Source organism: Pelmatolapia mariae, linkage group LG7 (assembly GCF_036321145.2).
Source record: "Pelmatolapia mariae isolate MD_Pm_ZW linkage group LG7, Pm_UMD_F_2, whole genome shotgun sequence".
Classification (NCBI taxonomy): domain Eukaryota; kingdom Metazoa; phylum Chordata; class Actinopteri; order Cichliformes; family Cichlidae; genus Pelmatolapia; species Pelmatolapia mariae.
Window position 1 is genome coordinate 29,880,416 of NC_086233.1, and position 27,409 is coordinate 29,907,824.

General features: G+C 39.1%; 1 protein-coding gene across 2 annotated transcripts in view; it reads left to right on the top strand.

The window, feature by feature from the left end:
* The window catches only part of si:dkey-247m21.3 (5-hydroxytryptamine receptor 4), a 52,241-nt gene extending 26,844 nt beyond the window's left edge, over positions 1–25,397 (top strand). The window contains exons 7-8 of one of the 2 annotated variants that reach the window (XR_010094474.1): positions 22,494–22,579; positions 23,868–23,965. Coding sequence is in view for 1 of the 2 variants with exons in the window: in XM_063480817.1 (XP_063336887.1) it covers positions 23,868–23,961 (94 nt within the window). In the remaining variant the exon portion in view is untranslated. Of the gene's footprint in view, positions 1–22,493; positions 22,580–23,867 lie in introns of both variants that reach the window. The other variant, XM_063480817.1, reaches the window with a different exon arrangement.
* Positions 25,398–27,409: the final 2,012 nt, after the last annotated feature.

The window sequence follows — 27,409 nt, forward strand, 5'->3', positions numbered from 1 at the left end:
TGTGTCTGCACTGTTTAACTCTAATACAAGTACTTCACTGCTGAAGAGAAACAGTGAGAGTGTGTGTGCACTCATGCACACGTGTGACAAATGAATTCATACAAAATACATGCAAGCACAGGCAGTCACACCTTTTGAACGTGTCGAGAAACCTTCTGCGTGTGCATCATCTGTGCGTGTCTGTTATATGAAATAGAAAAATGAAACACGCTTTCCTGATATCTCAGCTTATGGCATGCTAGTTTTAGCTGTCACGTGTTTCCATGGATTTCTGCACGTCGGTGTGTAGGAAACAGAAAGGCAAACAGTGTTAACTCCAATCTGATGTCCTGTCTTAAATCTGTCTCCGATGGAAAACAGACTCGGACAATCAGATTAAGGCCGGCAGGATACTAGAAGCTGAAATTACTGGAGAAATCCTGTCGAATCTCATTTTTATTTCAGTGAGATGACGGCCTTTAAGGAAACTGTTTTTCAAAGTTACATTAAAGTGTCCTTGCCTTTTTAAAATGTCTTTGTCCATGTGTGATGGCACATATGGAAAATGTTGGCAGAGTAGTAGGATATGAATCCAATGGAAAGCAGAATTGTTTTACAACAGATTCTAACATTGGTATTTCTTTGCTTTAGCTTGCTTTTAATGACATGCTTTACATTTTAAACACTTTAAACTGTTTGTTGTTGTGAATTGGTGCCATAAAAATCAAACTGACTTGAATTGAATTGGTGTTATTTAGAATAAAGTCCATTCTTTTCTTACTTTGCCTAATTACTTTCTCCACTAGTCAATTTTTAAAATGTGCCACCGTCTTTTGTTTTTCTAAAATTGAAAAAAACAAAACAAAACATCCAACAATTAAACAATTAATATTTCGTGCATATTTTTTGGTCATTTGGATTTTCCCTTACCCAGTATTTTCGTCCATCAGTAATGCTTTAAATACTTCTGTAGATCCTGGTAGGTGGAAAATTAAGTCATATTAGAATTTCCCTGGAGCTGTTTTCCTAACAAACATCTGCTGTGGACACACGAAGCTCCAACAGTGGACAGTCATAACAAAACCTTTGGTTTCACACACTAGTAAACATTGTAGGGACAAAAGCATCTGGAGATTTGAAACAGGTTAAAAATGTTGAGTTGCTCCTTGTCTTGTGTCCTTGCGCCAATATGGTGTTTACAGCATTTTATAAAGTATGTCTTTCTATAGATACACAATATGGACACGAGTATTAGGCCACAGTCCCATTACCACGGCGCCTTGCCATGCAGTTGGGAATGAATGGGTTGTTCTAAAAACTGTGCACTAGGAGAATCGTGGCATGGGTTTCCTTGGATGAGCTGTTCCTGCTTTTATTTCCACAATTTTGCTTATATAGTATAATTTAAGTGTTGTTTTATCTTATATTAATTCGGCCGGCACATCAGTTGTCACAGCCAGATGACAGTTAACTTGAGCTAGCATAGCACAAGTGGATGCAGCAAAGCAATCTGTTTTCAAGGACAGATTAACTGTCAGGACAGAAATTATTATTATTAATAATAAGTAATAGTATTACTAGTAGTACATATTTGAAATATATATATATTGCATAGATATATTTGATTATTCAGTGTTTGTAGTTAAAGTGTTATGGTAAGCAAGTTTTTAGCATATCACATACTATCTTCTTCTTCTTATTATTCTTTCAACTTCAGGGGCCACCACAATGGGTCATGTGCCTCCATTTCACTGCATCCCTAGCATCCTGTCACACCAACCCTCTGCATGTCATCTCTTCCTCTCCATATTCAACATCTCTTTGTCCAATATATCCCTCCTGTGCACATGACTGAACCATCTCAGCCTTACTACTACTCAGCCTGAGCTGTCCGTCATCTGTCCCTCTGATGTACTCAGATCTAATCTTTCCCATTCTGGTGACTGTCTTGTAAAACCTTAACATCTTCAACTTTGTTAGGCCAAACAGGTGACGCTACTGTCCTGTAACCCCCCCCCCCCCAAAACACTCACCTCAACTCACTCCAGCCTGCCTGCATGCTCTTCTTCGTGTACTGTCTGTGACCCAGGGAATTAAAACTCATCTACCTTCACTGTCTCCACTCTTTGATTGTTACCCTTTCCACCTGTCTCAGTCTAATTCACACATATGCATTCTGTCTTGCTTCCGTTGATTTTCATTCTTCTTTTTTCCACCTCCACCTCTCCAGGCTCTCTTCCACTTGATCCTTACTCTCACTGAAGATCACAATGTCATCTTCAAACATCATGGTCCACAGTGACTCCCACCTGACCTCACCTGTCAACTAGCAAAAACCAGCTCAGAGCTAATCCCTGATGTAATCCCACCCCTACCTTGAACCCATATGTCACTCCTACCACACATCTCGCTACTGTCCTGCACCACCCTCTCATACGTCTCTGTCATACTTCCTCAAACAGCACCACAGTTTCTCTCTTGGCACCCTACTATATGCTTTCTCAGAATAAAGCCATACTGCAGCTTCCTAATCATCACCTTACTTCTTAACCTATGTTTGTGATATGGCTTATTATTATTTCCCCCCTCTGTAAAACTACAGTATTGAGCTAGCCAGGAGTTGAACCTAAAATCTTCTGATCTGTAATCAGACGTGTTTTCCATTGCCCCACTAGCCCTGTGGGTCATGTCACACTATGGGGTTCTCGTCACTGGTGATCTTTGATATTTTTTTCTATTCTGACCCATTGATACATGAAAAATGACACCAGAATCTAACTATCACAACACTGCTTTTCTACCACTTTTAAATTGTATTTATCTGTTACATTGCAGATATAAGAATATTTGTGCTACTACAGCCTAAATCGTCTTTTGTTGGCTAATTTGAGGAGAAATCTGTTTTGACTTGGTGATTATAAACCAATGACCAGATTCCAAAGAGAGACTTTAGTATTAGACAAAAACCTCATGAACACAATGATTTTAGTCACAGTGGACACGGGTAAATGGTCAAGTTTGTTTTGCTACAGTTGTAGGATAATGATACGTTTTCCAAGTTGAATCTCACCTCTCCTCTGCTCTTCTGTCATTTGCTCAGCTCTATCATCTTTACCTCCCTCAGAGCAGCTGTCATCAGTACTTAAAACAGTGTGGGCTGGATGTGTGAACTTGAGTTAAAAAAGTAAAAGAAAAATAAAAGAAACAGAGTTAAACAAGAGTGAAAGGTGCAAGATGATGATGATGCATAGTGTGGTGAAGCCGCAGTCCAAGCTGCACATTATCCTCAGACATTTTACTGGAAGAAAAGAAGAAGAGAAAGTGTACATACTGAAGTACTGTGTAGTTTGATATTTTGGGGAAGCCAGATTCTTGTTCCCCTAAGTGTTGAATGTCTGGTATGAGAAATAACCAACAACTCAGAATATCATACCATTCCCGTAACACATAATCAGTTTGAGTGTGATGTAGCGATGATGTACTGTTGAATTCTGTTAATTCCGCTAAGTAGCGGATACTGTTATCAGCTGTGTGATTGTTATTGAGACTGAGCAGGATGATCTGCTGTAGCAGAGCACTTCTGTTTAGCCACTGAAAAACAGTAGAATTTGAAATCTCTCTGGAATGGAAGTCATCTGGGACGAAAGATAGATCACTCTTTGGGTCAAAGCCACGCTGGCATTCCCTGCTGATAGATGACTCTCTTATGTTGAGATAAGATGAAACTTTCAGCTCCATATTGGAAAATTAAGTCTATTCCCAAGGATTTAGAAGACAAATAAGGAATGAGTGCAAAATGCAACACACAAATTCTACGATAATGACACCAGGAAGGTATTGACCCAAGGAAAACAATTGTTGAGGAATATTAAGGGGGAATTCCAGATTTTTTTAAACTTTTTTTTACATTGACAAGATGTATTTTGCAGTCAAGAGAAGTACCTCTCAGCCTATCAAAACAAATGTATATCTTCCCCTGTGGGGCCTGTGTCAAATCACCCACAGTGATTACATCTAGGAGGTGCCATCATTATTAGCTCTGTCGGGTCTTGAAGACAGAAAAAAAATGTAAAAAATAAAAGAAGCTGTGTTGGAAACTGGCACTTGTAGTGTTTGGAAGCACTCTCAAGCAGGGAAAGTCTAGCAAAAGGGTTTTTATTAATCCCTAAGGGCAAAGAACTAGGGACTAGGGTGACAAAGACGGAGATGTATTAAAAGAAATGATGAGACAGAGTAGTTTATCTGGGCCTGCTTGTGTAGTTTGGAAGACTATCTGTAATAGCGGGTCAGGACTTCTTTGAGGCAGTGGGAGGGTCTCGTCACACTAGGGAACAGTGAGTAATCCCCAGCTGGTTGCAACAGGTTGCTAGCAGTCACTCTGGAATCAATTTCTAAAGCTCCAGTCGCGCAAGCCTAGACCCCCTGGCAACCACTATCGCTAGGGAAAAATGTGTATTCCCCAACTGGTTGGCAAGTGTTTGCAGGAGGTTGGTAACTGTTGCCAGTTGAAACTTGTTGTGGAGAGATATATGGTAAGAACAGGATTAAAGCATACCTGTCTTCAGGGATGTATTCAACTTTGTGCACTCCATCCTGGCTGAAGAACTGTGAAATATTATTATTATTACTATACCCAGTAACACCAGGTGTATTGAATTTGCATACATGAGTTTTTAAACCTGCATGCAAGTTAAAAATATTATTAGTTAAAACTTTGAGGCTAAAACTTTGAGGCTTTTTCTGTTTTTAAACATTCTTTGAAAAGATGATGTAATCACATCATCATTGCAAGAGAAAATGTGCCCTCCATCGCTACAGACAATCAGACATTTCAAAACATAAGTGTTACATATTATACCTTGAACTCATTTTGAGTGATCCCAACTTAAGTAACAGGGTTTATTAAACATCTTCCCATCTTGTAGGCAAGTTATGATTTCACCGTCTAGGACTGCATAAGATTTGGTATTTTCATGGATGAACTTTTGTCAGTCTCTCACGGTTTTCCTTCATGTCATTAGAAGACTATAAAACATGTTAAAATGTATTAAAGTCAAAGCATGATCATGAAAGCGTAAGAAACTTGCTGGTTGTCAGTGTAATCCCCAGCTCCTCCTGCTTTGATATAACACTTTCTCCAGGTGTGTAACTGTGAGGATGAGAAGAAGGTCAGTGGTGAAAGTGAGCGTGTTATGACTAACCACAGACAGTTTAGACAGGCGAAGCAGGACAGTGTAAACACTCCAGTCTGTGATTTATTATGAGACTAGTATGATTTATTATTGTTTGATTGAAACGTCAGATCCTCCAGCAGCTCCTCTCTGCGTCTCACTGCTCTCGCTCTGGGTTCCTTACTCAGATTTCTAGCTTTTCCTTTGTTCCTTCGTCTTGTTAAACATAATAATGTAAAAATGTTGGACTGTGTTGCGATTATCACCTTCCTTCTAATCTCCAGCCGCAGCCTACTACTTCCTATTCTATTTTGTTATCCTTGACTTCTGCGTTTATCTAAAGAGATCGTTGTGAAGAAGGAGGGAAAAGTACGAGAAAGACAAATACCATGCAGTGCACTATTTGTGCTGTTTGTTATAATACATGTAATTGAAAAGCAAGACACTGGATGAGTAAAACACAAACTGACTGCATGAAAAATAATTAGACAGTAACTAAAAGAAAAAAACTACTAACCCCTCTTGGTTTTATTGCTTCATTTGTTCTCTTTGGGTGAGGTACATCAGTCGCTGTCAGCTTGGGCCAGACTTTCTGAACCTCACTGGTGACTCTTAAAGACACTCATATAGCCCTTAGAGCCACTATCCATCTCTGTCTCTGCGCTTCTGTACTGTAATTGTGACAAGTCAGACAGTAAAATTGACCCACACTGGCTAATCAGGTCTTTGAAATCTCATTTAATCAGCCTATTTTCTGAGAGGGACAAAAGATGTGGGTTGTTTTTTTATTTGCTTTCTTTGAATACAATTTAGGACTTTTTGAAACCTTTCGCTGCCTTCGGCTCTTCATATTTAGTCAGCATCCTAAACAAGAGCTGAACAAGTTTTTAAATATCTATACAGTAGATCATGTAGCATTATCCTTTAGGCGGCTATACTTAGATTCTTGACACTTAGCAGTGTTCTGGTAAATAAAGAGAGTTCAAATATTTCAATTAATATCTTTATGTTTAAATAAGTTAAAATTTTGTATTAAAGTAAATAGTTATGGTGAGGATGACTGTAGACACTCACTGTTATACCTCTCTCTTCACCTCCTCTGTACACACTGACATATATTTCACTAGAAATTCAAATTTGCATTCATCACTCCATAAGACCTGTTGCCACTGATTTTCAGACCGGTTCTTGTGTAAGTCAGCATAGCTCAGCCTTTTCTCCCGGCTTCCCTTCCTTAAGGTTGACTTATGACATGAGATGGATCAACTGATGGCCCTGATGAATTCCTGCTTCAGAACTTTTACTGGATTTTTTTCCTATTTCTTCTGGACATGACTTTCAGATGCTGTTCATCTGCAATAGATAGATTATTAGGATCACTTCTTTTGTCCTCCTCTTGTCCAGTTTCCTCAAATTTTTAAGGACACACTGCTCAGTATGCTGAGAAGTTTTTGGCAAATAGCTCTTTGGGAATTTGTTGGTGCAAAAGTAATATTTTATTCTTCTCAAACTTTGTTATTGTTGGAATTTTTCCATAAATTCAACTCAGGAAATCAGAACAGAATGTGTTTTTGCAACAGGCACTTAAAAAAAATTACAATAAAGTCTGGCTTAGTTAATCTATTTGAATAAAAGCTAACTTTGGAGTTTTGCTATCAAAAAGAAGGGTGTAACCAATGTAAGAAATACTGGTTCGAAATCCCTCCTGATCAGAAACAGGAAATGCTTGTTCAAAGTCAGTCCTGTCTGCAGAGCTCTGGCCACTTTTTATATTAAATCCAAGAGTTTCACCAGCATGGTGTTTTTAATTGATTTTTTCAGTGATTTTTTTCAGTAATGACATAAAGTATGCTATTAGCTTAAGTGAATAGTCTGTAACAAAAATAATGCTAAAAACACATGTAGCAAAATATTCAGATACTTCTTTCCTCTCTGAATGCTCAGTTTTATACATTACATTTGTGTCTCTGTGTTGCTTGGCAGAAGTCTTCAACTACTTATTTTAGCTTCAGGTGAATCACATACTTTACATTTCTCAGTCTGCCCAAAAGAGTGAAGAATAACGGACTCATGTTCGATACAAACGATGGGAAAGTTTAAATCTGACATAAACTCAAGCCACGAATATGTGCACCGCACAAAGCTTAAATTAACTTTGGGGTTGAGATTGAGACGTTCAAGGATTTGTGTGCTCATTTCATGTTTCCATTGCTCTGCTTGTGTGTGTTTTTATTCCAGACTGACTGCAGAGCAGTAAAGATGTCATTCAGCTCACTTGAGTTAAATTGTTTTTGAGGAAACTAGTTGTTCTGATGTCAGGTAGGACTTCAGAGGCCTCTCCCTGCATGCCTGACAATAAATATGACTTTACTGCCCCTTGTTGCATGAGGGACTATAAACTGATTCCAGTGTCACTCTCTGTTTTATGTAAGTGTGTGTAGACAAGATCTGACAGTTTATTTATGTGTTTTATAGGTTGTAAAATGTACAGCAAGCTAAATACAGATATTATTCTGAGAAAGACTGATACAATGAAAGCACAACAAAACACTGGATTTAAACATGCAGCAAAAACTATAATTCCAAAAATATAATAAAGTGCTTCAGTATGAAAAAAATAAAACAAAAGAGACAAATGTGATCAGTGTTTTTATTACTTTTTTATTTTTGACTTGCGTGGTAACATTTTTTTCGTTGAAGTTTAGACAAGAGGTCAGTGAGTTTTAATTTGTATCATTTAGACAAGAGGCTAAGAGGTCCAAAGAGATATGGATGTAAGTGAAGGAGGTCATGATTAGGTTAACCTTTAACCTCATCAACGATCTGGTAGATTCTTAAAAAGAAGGGTTACCCTGATCAGCTCAGCGACACCAAAAGGTCTGAAAGATCACATAAGACATCAAAAGTTCATGATTCGAGAATTATTTCCAAAGTCAAGAAAACAGCTTTCACAACATCGAACCAAGTTGAGAACACTCTTATAAGGTCTGCATCTCACTGTAATCCAGAGATGCCTTCATAGGTCTAACTACAGAGGGTTTACATGCAACAAGGTGGAAACCACAGGCTGTTTGTTTTCCAGAGCAGAAGTACAACCCATCCCTTCCATTCACTTTCGCCTGTCCAATTTAGGATCTATGGATCAGCTGCTAGCTACACCATGGACAGCTCAATGGTCTGTTAATACTTTGATGGAATTCTGTTGCTGGAAAACAAAGGCAAAAATTGGGAAGCTATAAATAAAAGTCATTGTAATTCCTAAAAAGTTCATGCAATACTGTTGTTAAACCCTTTGATTTAAATGAAGGTTGATATTCAGCACACAGTTTACTTATTTCCCCAGTTAGCTATTAAATGTCTAAAACCACTGTATATAATCATAATCTCAGTGAGAACTTTGATTTTGTTTTGGTTAAAGCTTGTTAATATTTTGAATGAGACTGTCAGGCTGATATTGAACTAAAAATAAGATGACACAGTTCTGCAGGCTGTAGACAGACTGCAGCAGAGGCTAAACAAGGTCACTTCCCAATCTGATTAGCACTACTTCCTTCAGTACCTCAGTATCAGCACATGCTCACTATGTAATTGATCTTCAGTTTTTCTTTTGTTGTTGTTGTTTTTTTTTGCTTTGTTTATTCAGACAAGCCTTACTGTGTATTTTTAGAAAAGCCTGGTTCTCAGCGAGTCACACATATCCACATAGCTCGGTTTAGCCTCAAGGCTTTGCTGTTTCCCTGCTAAGCTGCTCCATGAGCTTTGCTTTGAGCCCAGATTTTTGTGTCTTGGAATAAGCTCTCCAACAAATCACACATTTTAAACGTTGTATTAAGCTAAAAGAGACAGAATTTGAGAGAAAAAACAATTAATTTTAACTGACCTGTTAGTCATCAAACTGATTTAACTCCTGGTGGATGACAGAATTAAGTCTGACTTGCAGAAACCTGGGGGTTCGTGGCATGAAACCTATCTGTAAAGAGTCTGATGGACTGAAGAGAGGAAAGAGCTCTCAGAGCTACCATCATCCATCAGTTCTGATGTTCTTCTGCTGCTGCTTTTGAGTTGGACTTTTCACTTTAATTGTTACATTTTGCCAGAAGATGGATGGTGGGTTTTTTTGTCTTGGAAGCTACGTCCATCTTTTATATAAAGTGTATGATGCACTCAGGCAGCTGTAGCCAGGAACTATCTGCTTCAACTCCACCAGTTAAAGTCACTGAACTGAACTTCTTGATCCCTGTGTGTTCCAGCTTTAGCCAAAAGATTCTATCTGTGAGACTCGTTTCAAATATTCCACTTACCATGACCCATCAGCATAGCTGTGAGTTCGATCGACAGAAAGATAGTCGCCTGTTCTTTTGTCTGAGGTGAACAATTTCCATAGTTTTCAAGTCCTCAGAGCTTCTTCCAACATTTCTGGTGATGCCAAATAAAACTCAGTGTAGATCGCTCCTTTTATTTTAACCAGTTTTTATTAAATAATAACAACTTTCTCTCTTGGCTACAGATAGATATACTTTAGCAAATCTCTTAGGTAGAAAAACTTTATTAGCAGAATTGATCCTCAAACACACACACACACACACGCACACACACACACACACACACACACACACACACACACACACACACACACACACACACACACACACACACACACACTGCACACATGTCAGAAAAGACAAGAAGGAATCCCAGTGGCAAATGGGAACCATGAAGAGGCCAAGAGGCCACTAGGAAAGCCGCAATCACCAAAGACAAGCCTGGGAAGTCAGCTGAATGGGAAGAACAAGATCCAGGCAATCAACAATGACAAAAAAAAGTGCTTGTGTAAATCGATGAATGTACAAGTTGTGTAAAGCACTTTGAGTGCTCAGCTAGAGTAGAAAAGTGCTATATAAGAACCAGTCCATTTACCAACACCTACCCCCTGCTGGTCATCAGATACTTTGCTGGGACAGCTGGCCAAAGGTTTAGATAGAATTCACTGATATCAAGAAAATGCATGCAAGCACAGCATCCTAAGACTGCGTGCTAAGGAGAAGGAAGGACCTGAGGACTAGTGAGTGTTAGAACCACTGTCCAGGATGGAACAAAAAAAGTTCCATGAGTACATTAGGAAGATAGCCATAACTAATCATGTTTTGTGACTATCTCAGGCAGCAAAAACACAAGAAAGAAGAAGAGCAAGAAGAGAAACCATCATGAAAAGACAGGCCTCTTCACAGCATGTACCAGATAGAAGGAGTGGCTGGTATTGAAATAATCTATAAATGGCTGGACAAAGCTGGTCTAAAAGACAGCAGAGAGACACTAATCATGGCAGCACAGGGACAAGCTCTAAGCACAAGCCCGATAGAGGCTGGGGTCTACCACATCAGGCAAGACCCCAAGTTCAGGTTGTCCAAAGATGCCCCTGAGACAGTCCAGCACATAATAGCAGGGTGCAAGATGCTAGCAGGGATGGCATACATGGAACGCCATAACTGAGTGGCTGGCATAGGAACATCTGTGCCGAGTATGGCCTGGAAGTCCCAGGTCAACATGGGATACGCCTCCTAGGGTGGTTGGGAATGACTGAGCTAAGATCCTGTGGATACTTCCAGATACAGACTGACAAACTGGTGATGGCTAACCAGCCGGACAAAGTAGTGGTGGACACTCAAGGTCCCAGGCCTCTGGTAGAGGATCCGATTTTGAAGGATAAAGACCTCCTGTTACAGCTAAAATCAAGACTATATCCATCTTTCATATTACTCTGTCAAAGGGAGGTTGCTTTAAAAAAACTTGTGGAGGGTGAAAACTGGCATAAAGTGTTTGAAACTTGTAAAGAATTCACTTTAACTGGTAGTTGCCTCACAAATCGTAGTTGTGTTCCATTATTAGTTTGATAACTCAGTGATGGCTGGGATCTCAAGAAAACTATGGGTCCCAGAAAATGGTGCGAAGCACACTGTAGTATTCATAAATAACTAGCTCTGAGTCACAAGGTTCAGTTACGTTTGGCAAGGCTTCACAAAACCCAAAGATAAAACGACTTTTAAAAAATGCAAATGAAAGACCAACGTCAAATATAGGAGCAGCACCTCATTATCAGGTAGTCGATCTTTGAGCAGGAAGTTAGTTGACTTAACTTCAGTGGGAGCGAATCAGGACCAAATGTCAGTCAGATGAAATCATTTTCATACTTCTCTAACAAAACAAGGTCTGTTTGGAGAAAGGAGGGGATTTACCCTTTGTTTTCTTAAAGTCAGTGCTGGATATATGAAGGGAGCCTCCGCAGACACAGCTGCACAGCACTGAGGCAGAGCGATATGGTGAGAATTAATCTGTTCACATACGAAGAAATTTAAGATAATGATACACCCAGAACCAGATTAAATATTTAAACTGATTTAATCACGCTGTGCTATGTAACCACATAAAATCAAATGTAACCAATGCTTCTAAAAACATCCCCATGATAATTTAGGACATCATAGCGTAGTGGTCTGCGATGGAAAGGAAAATAAAGTCAATAAAAATGTCATGTTATGAATTTGTAATCAAGCCTGTGCTCATTATAGTTTCTCTTGAGTAATGTCTTGAGCTCAGCCTTCAGTCAGAATGGCCTCACATTCATCCATAGCAAACACTCAGAGGATTTTCTGTCCTAGAAAAGCAGCACAGATTGATGGTACCGTTTGTGGTTTGCTGGTTATTATTAAAGTTTGTTTTCAAAGCTTATTTTAGCTGTTATTATCATTTTTATTTCTTTTTTTGCCTCAGTGTTGCCACTTTTGAGTTTTCATTTTCTGAGAGTCAAGGGCTCCAGAACATGTTTTTTTTTAATTGAGAAAATCATTCTGACTCGGGGCCCTTGTCTTCTGTTGTCTTTAGCATGAGGGCTCGCATATTATAACACCAAGGTAATTAGGCATAAACTCTCATCATAAATATATGTGCATTGCCTCTCCAATAGCTGATCCTTAATGTGGAACATTTCACTTTGAATAACGTAGCCCTTCAGTTTGGAATTGCTTGTGGCTTTTGTGAAGAAACTCTTAAATTAAGTTGGCTTACATGCAGCCATGAGACATCTCATGCATTTACTACCAGTGCCAAAACAAATCTCAGGGAAACGGGTGGAAGTGAAAGTGCACAGGGTGCTGGGAAAGAAAGAAGAAATTATTATCAATTATTGTTAAAATGGCCGTGTATGCTGAATTAGATTCTAAACTTCATGCACAGTTCCCATGTACAGATCACATGTAATGCATGAACTGTAGTGTGCGGGCATTAATCTGCTAATAGCGGAGATAATTATCCAAATAAGCAAATGGATGCTGTGTGGCTACACACTCCTCTGAGGCACCGCTACTGGTGTGCAATACTGCAGATTTTAGTATCAATCTGAGACCAAGTAAATTCAGAGCCAGTACAGCCAAAATTATAAAGGCAGCTTATGCAGGGGAGAGCAGTGTGTCATGATTTATGAGATGAATCATCATCAATTTGCAAATTCTGAATACATCTTAATGACAACTAAATCACCGTTATTGTTACATGAGCTACCTGGTTATTCTTTGCGTCTCTAAAAGGACTGTGACAGTGAGCTCTGACTCCGTGCTGACAGTCTGGGTATGACTGAGGAATTTCCTTCATCCTCTCATTTCTTTTGCTGCTTGTTCTGGGACCAAGTTCTCTTTTTTGTGGTCTTTCATGTCTTTATATAAGTTGCCAGTGTTGCCACAGTGTAGACTTATCTTCCAACATGCATGATGTTTGCAGTGTTTTCATTTACAGCTGTAAAGTAGTTCCACGCGTTGCTCTGCTTTCTCACTTACTGCCTGCATGGCTCTTCTTGGTGTCACCGAGTCACATGATCGCTGGACAACTAAACACAGCAGAACAGGGAGGAGGGAGCAGATCAAAGTGTGCCCGCGTGAGAGGTCATGTGTAAGCAAACTAAAGCAACAATCCGGTCACACTAGTATCGATCCAATACCAGCAGTGGCATCGATAACGGGCATAAGCGCTGTAACATCATCATAAGCTGGTTTATTAAAATATGAATATGAGCATGGTCATCAAGGAGGGGCTATAGACTATATGGCTGTGTAACACAGATGCACATAATTAGTTTAGTTTACTATATTAGTTAATAATTAGTGCTCATAATTAATTTTTTAAAAAACTAGAATTTGACTCACCCAAAGCGAATCAGAGGCTTCTTCAAAAGTTGTAATGGTCAAAATGCACACATACAGTCACAGATCCACAGATAAAGCTCAGCGAATCTAATCAGTGGAGGTGAAGCCTAAAAAACAGCCACCTGTTTTTTAGGCTTCACAGCCTGTACAGATGAGAAAGAAAAGCTTTCTCAGGACTCTCTGCAGTCCTGTCAAAGACCAAGTACACTCCACGATTCAGTAGCTTGTAGACCATCTTTAGCAGAAACAACTTAAAATAATAATTTCACTGAAGTTTGCAGACATATGCTTCTGTCTGATTATCCTGCCACAGCATTTCAATCGTTCACGATGCTCTTTTGTAGAATTCCTGCTGTGCTTGCGATCATTGTCTTGCTGCACCTTGAGACAACATTAGCTGTCCAACAGTTGGCCTCACATTTTACTCATGTCACCGATTCATTGTCAAATCAATATCTGCAAGTTGCCGGGTCATGTGGCTGCAATACAAGCCCAAATCGTTATCCCCCCACCGCCATGCTTAGCAGCTGAGGTATCAGGTTTTTGTGCTGATATGCTGTGATATACTGTGATTTGCAGTGATATGATATGCTGTCTCCACTTTTGTATCATCAATCTAAAGAAAATTGCTCATGTGGTCTGTTCTGATGCAGCTTTGCACATCTAAGCTTTGCAGCAACGTTCTTTTTATAGGCAAGAGGATTTGTCCTGACAAACCTTCCAAACATGCCGTACTTGTTCAGTCTTTCTCTTGTTGTACTATCATAACATGATAACCGAGGCCTGTAGAGTAGTAGTTCTGTTTCCAATTTTAGCTTTCGAGTCATGTTTTGTTCAGAGGACTTTGTGTCAGTGCAGTTCGGGTCAGGTCCCATGCTACTAAATTATAAAAACCACGTCTAGCCAACTGTAACTACTCACTGATTAAGGCCAGAATTTACATTCACCTTAAGTCATGCTTGGATTTGAGGTCATTGCATCCTTTGACTCCCAGCTGATCTGTCTGTTGACCTGGAAACACTAAAGCCTTACTGGCCCAGAATCTGGGGTATCAGTTCAGTTCATACCGTACAGTCAATTAGTTTGTGAATTTTCTGGTGCAGAGTCTTAGCCTGTACTTGATGTTCTATCTGTGTGTGTGTTTATGTTTGAGAATGGATGATGAATTGCAAATATAAACACAAATGAGGACAGAGAAATAAATATACTGAATTTATTTATTTGTTTTTTTAATAAAATCTTTTGAGCATTTATTAGTTTTTTGTGACTTTGTTTTCTGGCCTAAATACAGTGGATCTAAATGCTTTGCTTAATGGTAATGGTTATGTAAATTACACACACTTATTGAGCCCAAACGCCTCACATGGCCAACTCATTAACACCTTTAAAAGGGCAACCATCCAACTTGTAACGTTGAGGCTGACGTCCCCACTTTATCTCGCTAACCTGCTTCTTGGCGTTCCTGTGGGAAAACTTGTCTTTTTTTCTCTATCGGCGCTCTCTCTGTCTCACACACACAGAGTGAAATTTGATTATTTAATGTCCTCAAAAGATATTAGGACAAAATTAAAGGAACACAAACCTCTCCTCTATCTCGTCTTGATCTATTCTAAGGTCACGTTGCGGATCAGATGATGTTTTCATGCAAGCGACTCGGTGTCTGTAGTTTAGGACGCTGATGTTGTCTTGCGGTTGAGAAGGAGATGAGGAATTATTGAAGACCAAGCGAGAGGAAGTGGAAATATGTGGAAAAATAGTGGAAATTTGAGAAGCTACGTGGAGTATAGGTAGTATGGCTTATTGAAATGTGCACACTGCAGGCAGCTACTAATTGGATAAAGTTGCTCAAATAATATGTACAGTATTGTTCATGTGAATCATTTCCTGGCACAAAGCTGAACTATATATGAACCTGAATGTTTCCCTCGTAGTGCCGTTCATCTGTCTAGATTGAGCTGTGGTGTAACTGAAACGCTCCTCAAGCTGCGTAGATACGACACCTCCAAAAATGTATTTGTGAAGCAGTGGAAGTCGCTGCCCCTTGATTGCTTTCAATAATTAACCGTTCTCTGTCCTCTGGCTGTGTCCCAGAATACTTGAAGACAGCCTGTGTGCGCAATCACTCAGTCAAAAACCTGGCCTTGACCCATCAGATTAGAGAGGACTGTCAGTCTACGAGCATTACATCAGAACATCTCTAAGAAACTTCACTCAGGTTTTGGACAGCATCACAGTACAGAGACTGCAGTTTCAGGACCTTAAAAGTTGGGGGCAAATATCTGGTACTATGAATATGGAGCTCAAGTTGACATAAAATGATTGATGCTTGAAAGATATTCCGATGTCTGATCTCTGACAGCAGATTTGGAGGCCTGTAGGAACCACAGTCTTTCGTGCAGGGGGCTGAGATTTTGTTTATAGCCTCTCGTGAACAAGGCACATGATACTCTTTCAAACTGTCCAAATCAGTCAAAGGGCTTCACAGAAGGTAAAGCTTTTTAAAAATGGACACATTTTCATCTGAGTTTGATGTATTAATCTCCAGATATGACACCGTTCCATTCATATGGATTCCAACATTCAAGCTTCAGATATTTTCCTGAGAAAATGTAGGGACTTTGCTCAAGTATTTTTTAAAACAATCCTTCAAAAAGTAAAAGATGCTAGATAAAAATGTACGTTTTTACTGGTATCTTCAAAACTCATTTTGGGGTCTTTAAAAGTTCAGAAAGTTACATTGATGCTGTCGGTAAGTTTTCAAACTTTACTTAAGCATCAGAGTAAATTTTCCAGAAGAAAAATGGAGCAAATGTTGACACTGCAAAGAAACAGAGGAAATCACCATCGCACACAAAAAGCAGCGTGAAGAAAAAATAAAGCTCATGTGAACTGCCTGCTCGCCTTTTAAACTTCCTCTTTACCAAAACAACCACAGTCTCTTTAAACATTTGTTCAAGGAGACCAAGTTCCCTCCTTTATTCTTGAGTGACGGTTTGATCTACAGCCTCAATTTGTCAGACTGGATTTGAGCCACAGATCAAACTGACGGATAAGATCAAAGCTGGCAGCTTATAGATGCCAGATGCAGTTATGAAATGTGCTGCATTTGGCTGTTTTCAACCTTCTGACTTAGAACTGCTGCTCAGTATCTAAGAAATGTTTCCATTCGTTTTAAATAAAGTTGTTAATAGTTATTTTCTTTAGAATCTAATGCAGCACAGCTGAAGAGTACTGTTTTCCATAATTGGCAGATCAGTTAATTTATTATTTCCTATTTAATTAAATTATTTATATGAGTTCCTAAAATTTCACCAAGTGCAACCTTTCTGATATGTAATTTAAAGTAGCACCATATCTCTTACTTGGTGTAAAACTTCAGTTCCTGGTCGTCACTGTGGTATAAACATATCCAGTTTAGTACTGTAAAGTAAAATACAATCCGCAAATACTGCTAACGGTTTGGCTTCAAGTCATAAAACTCTTCCAGAGTTTAAAATTTCTGTGTGTATGATCTTTGTTACCCTTTCCCTGTTTGTTCAGTTCAGCCTCATTACCTGCTGTTAGAGTAAAAATAGGCATCTTCCCTTGAGACAAATTAGTAAAATGCCACAGAACATTTTTGTCCAGAAAAGCCTCCAGAAAGCCTGGACAACTATCGCTCAAGACCAGATAAAAAATTACTTGGAAAATAAATAAATAAATAAATCGTCAAATTCCATGTTGTAGCGACACAAACAATTACCCGCCTCTCTATAACATGGAAGCGCCTCTCAGGCGTCATAGCAACCACGCCCAGCACGAGAAAGTTGTGATAGATGTGGCAATCCCAGCCAACAGTGATATCAGAAAGAAGGAGCATGAGAAAATCAAAAAGTACCAGGGGTTGGAAGAACAACTGGAGCAGCTGCTGAAAGTAAAGTCCAAAGTGGTCCCAGTGGTAATAGGAGCTTTTGGAGCTCTGACCCCCAAACTGGAAGAGTGGCTTGATCCAATCCAGCAGAACCCGCAAACTCCCAGGCCTCTAGTAGAGAGTCCAAGCTTGAGGAACGCACACATGTATACACAACCCCCACAAAAGGGAAGAGAGGAGAAATTACTATTCATAGATATGACAGAAAATAAGACAACACATACTAGGTCTCTTTTAATGGGAGAGGGGAGACTCCATTAAATGCCTGTCATCAGTTACTATAAGTATAATAAGTGACCTCATCCATGACTTTTAGCCAAGAAAAATTTATTCAAACTTTTCATTTTGAGTCACATTTTATTGGTTTTAGGCAAAAAAACAAACAGAATTGCTAGGATTAGGCACCAAAAGTTAAGTTTAAAAGGTTAAAATCTATCTTCCCATGACAATTCCCATATGGAAAAGAAATAGTAAAAACTTATAAAAGACTTGCATAAGATGTGGCCTACTTCATATAGTGAATCATATAAGGCCTATATGATTTACTCATGAAAGTGGCCACTTTCTCATTACTTTCATATATTGTTTTAGTAAGTATCCAAAACATACAAGTTTCATTTATATGATTTTTCAAGGGATCTTATATCTGTTTTCACTCTTGTATGCTTTTCATACAAGTTTCACACAAGACAGATACAAACTTTATAAGATTTATATATATATTTTCCATATGGGTTAGCACGAGAGATTACACGAGAGAGTACATTCACTTGTTCACACGACTGCTGCTAACGGGCTGAGGACTGTGTGTGCTAATATTTTTTGTGAATGTGTCTGACACTGACTGACTGCAGTCAGAGAACACGCTTCATGTTCATGTTTTGCTCTTGAACAATACCATATAAGTAAGCACAGGAAGTGAGCTTTTCTTTGTAGTGATAAGCAGCATAAACAACATGTTTGTGAACCATTCTTAAGATGCAGAATAAAACCAAATCCAAAGTCAGATCAAGGAAGGAGTTTATATGCAGTTGTAGAACTAGGCTTGGATTTGTTTATCATGGCATTAACAGGGATTTTATCTATCCCCAGTTAGATAGTGTGTGTAGCTTTCACATTCAGAGTACTGGGATTAGCAGGGTTTTATTTTGAATCAGAAAGAGCAATGAGATAAATTTCTGTTGGACGGAGAGCTATTGAAGACAAAAGAATAGAATTAAACTCAATAAATGTCTAAACTTCCTCAAAGACAGTAGGGACAGCTTTGTGTGCCAGAACATGAGAAATGTATTTTTTGAAGAGACAAAAGTTTCAATTATTTTTATGATATTGTTTTTCTACCTACTTGCAAAAAATGAGTGTGCTCAGAGGAAAGCCCAAGAGCGACACCACTGACTCTAAGTTAGCACGTTAAATATTAAAGTCCATGAAAGTAAGTTATAAAAAGACTGAACAACTACGGTTTTCCAGGAGAGAGACTGTTTTCTCTAAAAAGAAGATGGCAGCACTTCTTACATTTGGAAAGTTGAATCCGAACAAATCACAAGACTTCTGGAACAATGTCATTTGGACAGTTGAGACCACAATGTATATCTTCATGTTTGGTAAAAACCAGACATGGCAGCGCAGTACTTCAACACCTCAAATCAAATGTCAAGCACGGTGGTGGAGGGGTGGTGATGATTTGGGCTTGTTTTGCAAACACAAGACTTCGGGCACCTTGCAGTCACTGATTCAACCATAAACACCTCTTCCTATTGGACAATAATCCCAAGCACATGAAACCTAAAAGATAATGTCCCAGTCCAGAACTCAGCCCGATTGAAATGCTTTTTGGGGACCTTTTCTGGGACCTTAAGAGAGATGTCCCGAAGTAAATTCCCACAGTCCTCAATGAACTAAAGCAAAGAAGAGTGGGACAAAACAAAAAAAATGTGAGAGATTAAAAGTTTTACAGAAAGTGGCAATTCAATCCTCATAAAGTGTTCCATTTTTATGTAAGATTGTGACTTTTTTCACATCTTTTTTCAAAGGTTTTGGTATCCTAAACTGTAATTTTACCACTGATCCTGATCGCTGTTGCCTTTTTGGCACTAAACTGTTCCTCCTGAGCATTAGACTAAAACAAAAGCAAATTGTTGCTACAGTTACCTTTCCTCAGATGCATATTTGCCAGTGACAATTAGTTGTTTAGAAGTGTAGATTTTGAGGATATGTTAATAGTTTGTTTTTTACCCCACACACTGTCAGTATGTATTTAATTGTATGCCCGTTTCCTTGAGTCAGATCCTCAGAGCTTGAGCGTTGTTTTGCCAGATACTCACGCTGATCCCTCTACTGGCTGCTGAGTGATAGGCATCTCTTCCATGACTGTGTGACAGACGGACAGACGGACAGAGATAGAGCTGTGTTTGAACAGTAAACAAACTTGCTGTACTGAAAACACACAAAAAAGAGAGGAGCAGAAGCTAACGGAACATTTCTGTTTGTCTTTCTCCCATTGCCTCCTCACCCGGGGCATGCCTCCACATGGGACTCAGTGTATGCCTCTCTGTGTGTGTGTGTGTGTGTGTGTGTGTGTGTGTGTGTGTGTGTGTGTGTGTGTGTGTGTGTGTGTGTGTGTGTGTGTGTGTGTGGTCACTGTGGTCACTGTGGTGAATGATCTGATAAGAAGGAGCTAATCCTGTTGATCCTCTGTGGTCGGTCACCAGTCTTCACTCAAAAGGGAAAATTAGATGTTGTGCCTCTCCAACTGCATGTTTTTGGGTTTGTGACTCGTACTGTGTTTGAATGGAAATGTTAATTTACTCTTTAACTACAAGCAAACTGATATATAGATGTATATTCATCTGACACTTTATTAGGTTGACCTTGCTGGTACTGGGTTGGAGTTCTTTTTACCTTTAGAGCTAGCTTAAATTCTTAATGGAATAGATTCAACAAGGTGCTGGAACCATCCCTCAGAGATTTTGGTCCATATTGAAATGATAACATCAAATAGTTGCTGCAGATTTCTCAACTGCACATCCATGATGCAAACCTCCCATTCCACTACATCCCAAACATGCTCTATTGGATCGTGATCCAGTGACTGTGGTAGTCATTTGAGTATGTTGTGTTCAAGAAACCAGTTTGAGAAGATCTGAGCATGACATAACAAATTGTCCTGCTGGAAGCAGCCATTGCAAATTGAGTACTCTGTGGACACAATGGGATGTACATTGTCAGCAATAATACTCAGATAGGCTGTGGTGGTTAAATAATGCTCAGTTGGTACTAAGGAGCCCAAAGTGTCCCAAGAAAATACCCCCCGCACCAATACACCACCAGCACCTGAACTGTGTATACAAGCCAGGATGAATCCAGGCTTTCATGTGGCTCACACCTAATTTTGACCCTACTGTCTTAATGTTGTTGTTGTGACTCAATGAATTAGAGGTGGTTGGGCAGAAAATTCCCATTAGATCAGCATTCTCCAAAATGATCAAAATAGCACAACATAACAACCGTGCCACATTTAGGTCACTAAAATCATCTTTTTTTTCTATTCCGATACTCTGTTTGAACTTCACCAGGCTCTCTTGACCACGTCTACATGCCTAAATGCATTGACTTGCTATCATGTGGTTGGCTGATTGGATAGTTGGGTTAGTGAGCAGTTGAAAAAAGTGGCCTGTGTGTACATGATGCAGCTCATGTCCACTGCCTGAACTAGCTTTCAGAACAAAAGAAGAGAAAACAATCCAATACACAATGTGTTTGGGATCCTGTATCATCACTCTGCCTCTCGTTGTCGGCCACAGCTCCAGTTGACTGATACTGCTGACAGTTATCAGACTCACCATTATGACTCATGTGAAAAGGTTGGATAATCGTCACCCCTGGACGGCCTCGGTTTGCGTACTCAATTAGAAATATTTTCTCTCTGAGCTGCAGAGACATTAGTAAATACCATTAGCTGAGTTCAGAGATAAAAACCAGGACATCACATCAATTCTAAACTTAGTGTCTATATAATGAAGACCAGTTTGCCTAAGTACCTGAAAACTGGGAATTTTCATTTAATTCTTTCAAAAAATATTTTGCTGTTTTAGTTACTTTGAGAAGCAGGATGAGAATGTAATTTCATTTTATTTATGTGAGAGTATCCACACTATATATCCATAATAATATACCAAAGGTTTCCATTAACACAAGGCTGGTTAATGAGGAAATGTCAATTGAGCAGCAGTTTTTAATGTTACTGCATTATCTTTCAACTAGAATCATTGGGAACTTAATCATCAAATGCCAAAAATGACTTGATGATGCTCTTTAAGTAGGTTTCTTTAGGCTGTAGGAAGTATTCACTCTGACAATATTTCCAAAAGCACCACAATGTGCTTTATAAACGGACTGGCTTCGTCATTATAAGTAATCTTTACATGTGTTGGTTGATATCTACAGTTAAAAGCCTGATATATGTATGTTTCTACATAATTTGGAAACAGTAGAAGTATCCCAGCTGTAAAACAACCAGCGCCTTCATTTGGAATATAAACATATAAATTTTGCTGCTGTTTTCTTCGGCTTGCTTCAGTGGGTTGCAAACACACCAGTGGAGCCAGACATGCACACTAAATCACAAAATATCTTCACTTGTGCTATCTAGAGCTTTTTATTTTTATTTTAATTTTGATTTGTACTCTAAATAAACGGTCCTTGCAAAAACAAATGCTACAATTCTCCCTTTTCCATTTTGAAGTATTTTCTCTGTTTGCTCCCTTTCTCCCATTCCCCCGTCCTCCCTCTTTTCCAGGGGAACTTTGTGCCTTGCTTTGACAGCAGTTCCCCTTTTTTCTGATTTCCCATGCCTTCTTCCTCTCATATTCCCACCGACTTTTCCACAAAAGCTCTCCTCTGGTTGTTTCTACCAGCAGAGCTATGATACATTTGTGTTTGCCTTGACCTCAACTCATCCTTCAAACATGGAACTTAAAATTTCACTCTATATGACATACAGTAAGTGACATTACCCGTTAGAAACAGAAGCACATTTACAGTGGGGTGAAAAAGAAAGTACTCCATGGTTTTATGTATCTGAGCATAATAAAAAAAAAAAAAAAAAAGAATCGCTGACCTCAGATGACCAGAATGACATGATATAGTTCATCATATCAGTGTTTATTTAAAAAAAAAAAAGTAAGGCAAAATGCAGAAGCAGTGTGTGAAAAACTAACTACACCTTTACTGCTTCCACAGGAATTAAGAGAGTAATCATCATCAGCAAGTGTGGCCATCTCTATAAAAGCAGAAGTTTTGGCAGTTTGCTGCTCTGGAGTTTTCAGGTGTGTGTTAACACAATGCCAAGTAGGAAAGACATCAGCAGTGATGAATGAGAAGCCATTGGAGCTCAGTCAGGGAATGGTTATATGGCCATTTCTTCCATTACTCTATTGTGAGAACAGTTGCATTCTTCCTAGAAGTGGACATTCCAGCAAATTCACACCATGGTCAGATTGTGCAGTGCTCAAAGAAACTCCCAAAAAAGTTAGCATGTTACATGTTAAAGTTTTTGATAATACAATTGGAAAAAGATTGCACAAGTATGTCTTGTTTGCCAGGAGAAAGACTCTTTTCTCTAAAAAGAACTAGACAGAGCTTAGGTTTGCAAAGTTACATCTGAACAAATCACAAGCCTTCTGTCCAGAAGACCAGTGTATAGATGTCTGTATATAATGCAGAGCATCAACTAAAACCCAGAATATCAAGACAAATACCTCATATCACCACCATGCACAGTGGTGCAGGGGTGATAATTTGGGGGGGGGGGGGGGGGGGGGGGGTTCACAACTACAGGACCTGGACTCCTTGCAGTCATTGAATCGACCAAGAACTCATCTGTATACCAACGTATTCTAGAGTCAAACATGAGGCAATCTGTCTGACAGCTAAAGCTTGGCGTACCTTGAGCTGTGCAGCAGAACAATGACCCAAAGCACAGCAGCAAATCTGCGAGAGACAGTCCAGACCAGCTGAAATGCTGTGGCAGGACAGCACAGCATGTCCACAAATCTCAATGAACTGGAGCAATGCAGTAAAGAAGAGTGGGCCAAAATTCCTCCTGAATGAGAGACTGATAAAGTCATACAGCAAATTATTACTTCAAGTTTATGCTGCTGATCTACTGAATCACGTGGTGGACTTAGTTTTTCAGACACTGCTTCCGGTTTTTTAGGTCAGTGTTTTTTAAATAAATAATGACATGTGTGTTGTTGTGCATCCAAGGTACTAAATAATTTTAGATATGTATACATATAAACACACATAAAACCTTAGAGCTAAAAGAGGGATACTTTCTTTTTCGCATGACTGTATGTACTGTATGTACAGGTTGGGGTGCTTCCCTTTGACCTCTGCTGAAGGGAGAAAAATCGCTAAAAAGAATTCATCTTCCATGATTAGCATGAAAAAAAAACAAACAGGGCTTTTAAATGACCTCATTTAACATGTCAGCTTTCTTTCTGCCTCTGCCTATAGCATTGTAGATGTGAAGTGTATATGAAGTTTACTTTAAGACTGTCTGACTTAAGGCTTAACTAAAGTTTACTAAAGGCACCTCTGTCTAATTTTCAGATTGTCCTTCCTGCCAAACCGGAGCTACAGCGACAATGGACGGACAATTCTGGCCAATGAGCAGGAATCCCAGGACTCTCTTGGACCTCTATGAGGATGACTATTTTAAAAAAACAGAACTGTGATGAACCTTGAGGTGGACTTCCTCAAATAATAGTGATCGTGTCCCTTCTGGATATTCGAGCTATGATAATGCATCATCATTGTCTGATTTACTTTACTTACTGGTCCTGTCCATGGACCTCTAAAGATGTTCATTACTCAAGTGTGGAGCATCAGAACTGACTTGTTTGTTATAAAATAGTTGGATCAAGGAACTGTGCAAATGTTTCCAGTCATGCTCTTATTATAAAACCCAAAGAACTAGTCTGGATCCTGGGATCAGCGAACTGCAAGCCCATCCATGTTAACATAATGTGAGACTCATTAACCTAATTTAAAACAACAAGCTGTAGCAGAGCTACCTGCCTGCTGGTCATACAAATGTTTGTTCATATAAGAATACGGCTTCTTTTACAGTACTGCTTTCTTTTCCTGTCTTTTACCAGCATAAACTAAACAACTAAGGTGGCGCTGGAGTCTGACATACAGTTTTTTAAAAAAGGACTTCATAATTTCTGTTTTTCATTTCTAATCCTGCTGTGAACAAAAACACCAAAGACTGAAGACATGGTCATTTTGATTTGATTTCTCCCAGGAAAGGCATCAGCGGCATCATGCAGTTCAAACAGTGCTGAAGCACGTGCGTAACGTTTTCATGGAACATAAAACATGGCTGGACTTTTGTCTGCAGGCCAGCGGCAAAGTTGAAGTGCAGCTTTACGCCAATGTGAAAAAATGTATGTCAAAACATTTATCGTGGTTTTCATTGATCGTACAGAGAATGACAGTGATCTGTGTTGGAGAATATGCTTTACTTTTGTAAATTTATAAGATAAACTTCTGTAACAAAGCACTGAAAGTTCAGGCACATTGCCATAAATGTGTCTGAAAAAGTGAAGGTTTCAGGAATGTGAAGAAAAAAACGCTCTGGTGTTTGTGCTTGTGAATGAGTCCAGTTTCCTGTATTCTTTAATGTAAATAAGGCTGCTGTGAAACATGAAGAGAAATCACTGGAGCATACAGTCACCGGCCACTTTGTTAGGTACATCTGTGAAACCACCTGTAGGTGCAAACATTCAGTTAGTTAATCACATGGCAGCAACTCTGTGCATTTTGGCATTTACACATAGTCAAGACAAACTGCTGAGCTCTGGAGGAAAAAGAGGGTCCAACCTTGTACTAACAAGGCATAACTAATCAAGTGGCCAGTGACTGTAGTTGGATGAATAAGACACTTTGAAACAAGAAGCAGTCTCACATATCAGAAAATAGATACAACAGCAATATATTAGAACAGCAGAAGTAATTTCTAGTAGCCAAAGCGTAGTATATGCAGGTCAATGTACAATTTACAAACTGAACCAGCTGTACATGGATCAGGAGCAGGAAATACCTGCGACCTTCTGTCACATATTCAGTTTATCTCAAAGTTGGGCCTTAAATCCTGCAAACCTTTGTCAATCATGTATTTCATTATGTGTGACTTAAGGAAAGTCAAAAGAAATCTTACAAAATTTTACTGAAACAGGAGAAAATCTTTTCAGCCAAGGTGCACCAATTATAATTTAGAGAAGTAGGAGACTTTATGTCAGTGGAGCACAAATAAGTACATGTATATACCAATATAGCGACTCACTGGGTGCTTTATGAGCTATAAGTATTAGACTGCCAGTACTGGGTTGGACCCCCTTTGCCTTCAAAATTGCCCTAATTCTGTGTCACAGATTCAACAAGGTGGTGGAAACATTCCTCAGAGAAATTTGGCCCATATTGACATGATGAAGTTGCTGGAGATTTGTTGGCTGCAAATCTGTTATAGCCTTAAGGTGTTTTATGTTGTAAATTAAAGACCTACAATAATACAGAGAAAACCCCAACCAGGTGACCCCCCAGTGAGGAAACACTTGGCATCAGTGGGAAGGAAAAAACACACACAGAGAAATACATACACATAGCACATCAGACTTGAATACACTCACTGGAACAAAGTCTGACAATTGCTCATATAATCAGTTGCCCTCCCTGTTAGATGTCATGTTTTACAACATGAAAAAAATATCAGCAGCCTCATGCTTGCATTTACAGAAGCACTGCATCTGCTGTAGATTGTAATAAATTCAGGATCGGGTTTATTTTGCACAAAGGCAGTTTTCAGCTGAGGTGGGTATGAAGGTGTGGAATTTCACAAACGAAGAATAACAGACTTGGAGTTTTTGAGTTGCTTGATCAGTGGACTGATCAAGTGGACTGTTTTAAAGGCAAATTAGGTGACATTTGACCACTAGAGGGCAGAAACACTGTAAAACAACCTCAAAGAGGCCTTCAGTGGGATTTACACCTCAATGTTAAATCTACACTATAACTTACTTCCCTAGGTATGTGCTAATGCAGCTTGTAACGACTCTAATTTGCCTATTCCAGCACCATCTAGTGTTTCATTAGTGAAACTGCAGAACAGTTGCACAGCCTGCAGCACAGGCTCTACATAAATTCAGTGCATAAGCCTAAATCAGACTTTAAAGGAAGTACCTGTAATTACTCTGCTTTTAGTACTAATTTTGTCTAATTGAACATATGAAAACAAGTTGACGTGACATAGTGCCTACATTTAAAAACAACTAAAAGCAGTACAGTTTGGCACCACTGGTGACTCCTTTACATTTTCCAGACTCCTTTGATTCCAAGGTTTATTCTAAGTTTAGCCCACATGTTGTCTGTCTAAGTTGGTCTCCATCTATCACAGCGCATTTTGAGTTTGACTTACAAAGGCGTGAAGCTATTATCCGCCTACTGTCTGTCATCACTAATATCTGCGTTATATTGTCCTTCTGCATTTAAAGCATCAGTTAACACCTCTTCTTTCTTTTTCTTCTCAGTCCACAGCCTCCATGTATTTCATGTTTATTAGACGTGATAAAGATGCCAAGAAATGAAAGAATTTTAAACATTATGGCTTCCAATCTGCAACAAGGTGTAAACAAAAATTAATAGATTTGTCATATAAGGTTCATATGTTGCACATGTTATCAAAGAGCGGTTTATTTACACATTGACTCTGCACCAGGCAACATTAGCGTTTACTTGGTAGTGTTTTTGGCCACCTAACAGAATAACATCCAATAGACAAGCTCCTTTTAGCTCTGTCTCTTTTATACAGTCCAGCTGATTGCTAAAGTCATTAAGATCCATCTTCTGCTGGAAAAGAAAATACACATATATGGTCCTTAGAGTCTGTATTTTAAGCAGATTGTCCTCTTTTCCCCAGATTTTGGCAGGAGGAAGCCTATTGTAGTATTTGTGCCTTCTATTGAATGTTCAAATGTCCCAAATTGAGCCCTGTGATGTGATCCTTTCTTCAGCAAGCCGGCATGAGAAAGCAGGCACTCTGTGAGGCTGAAGCATTTTTAACAAGCTTTCATTATTGTTGGAGGTGGTAGGCA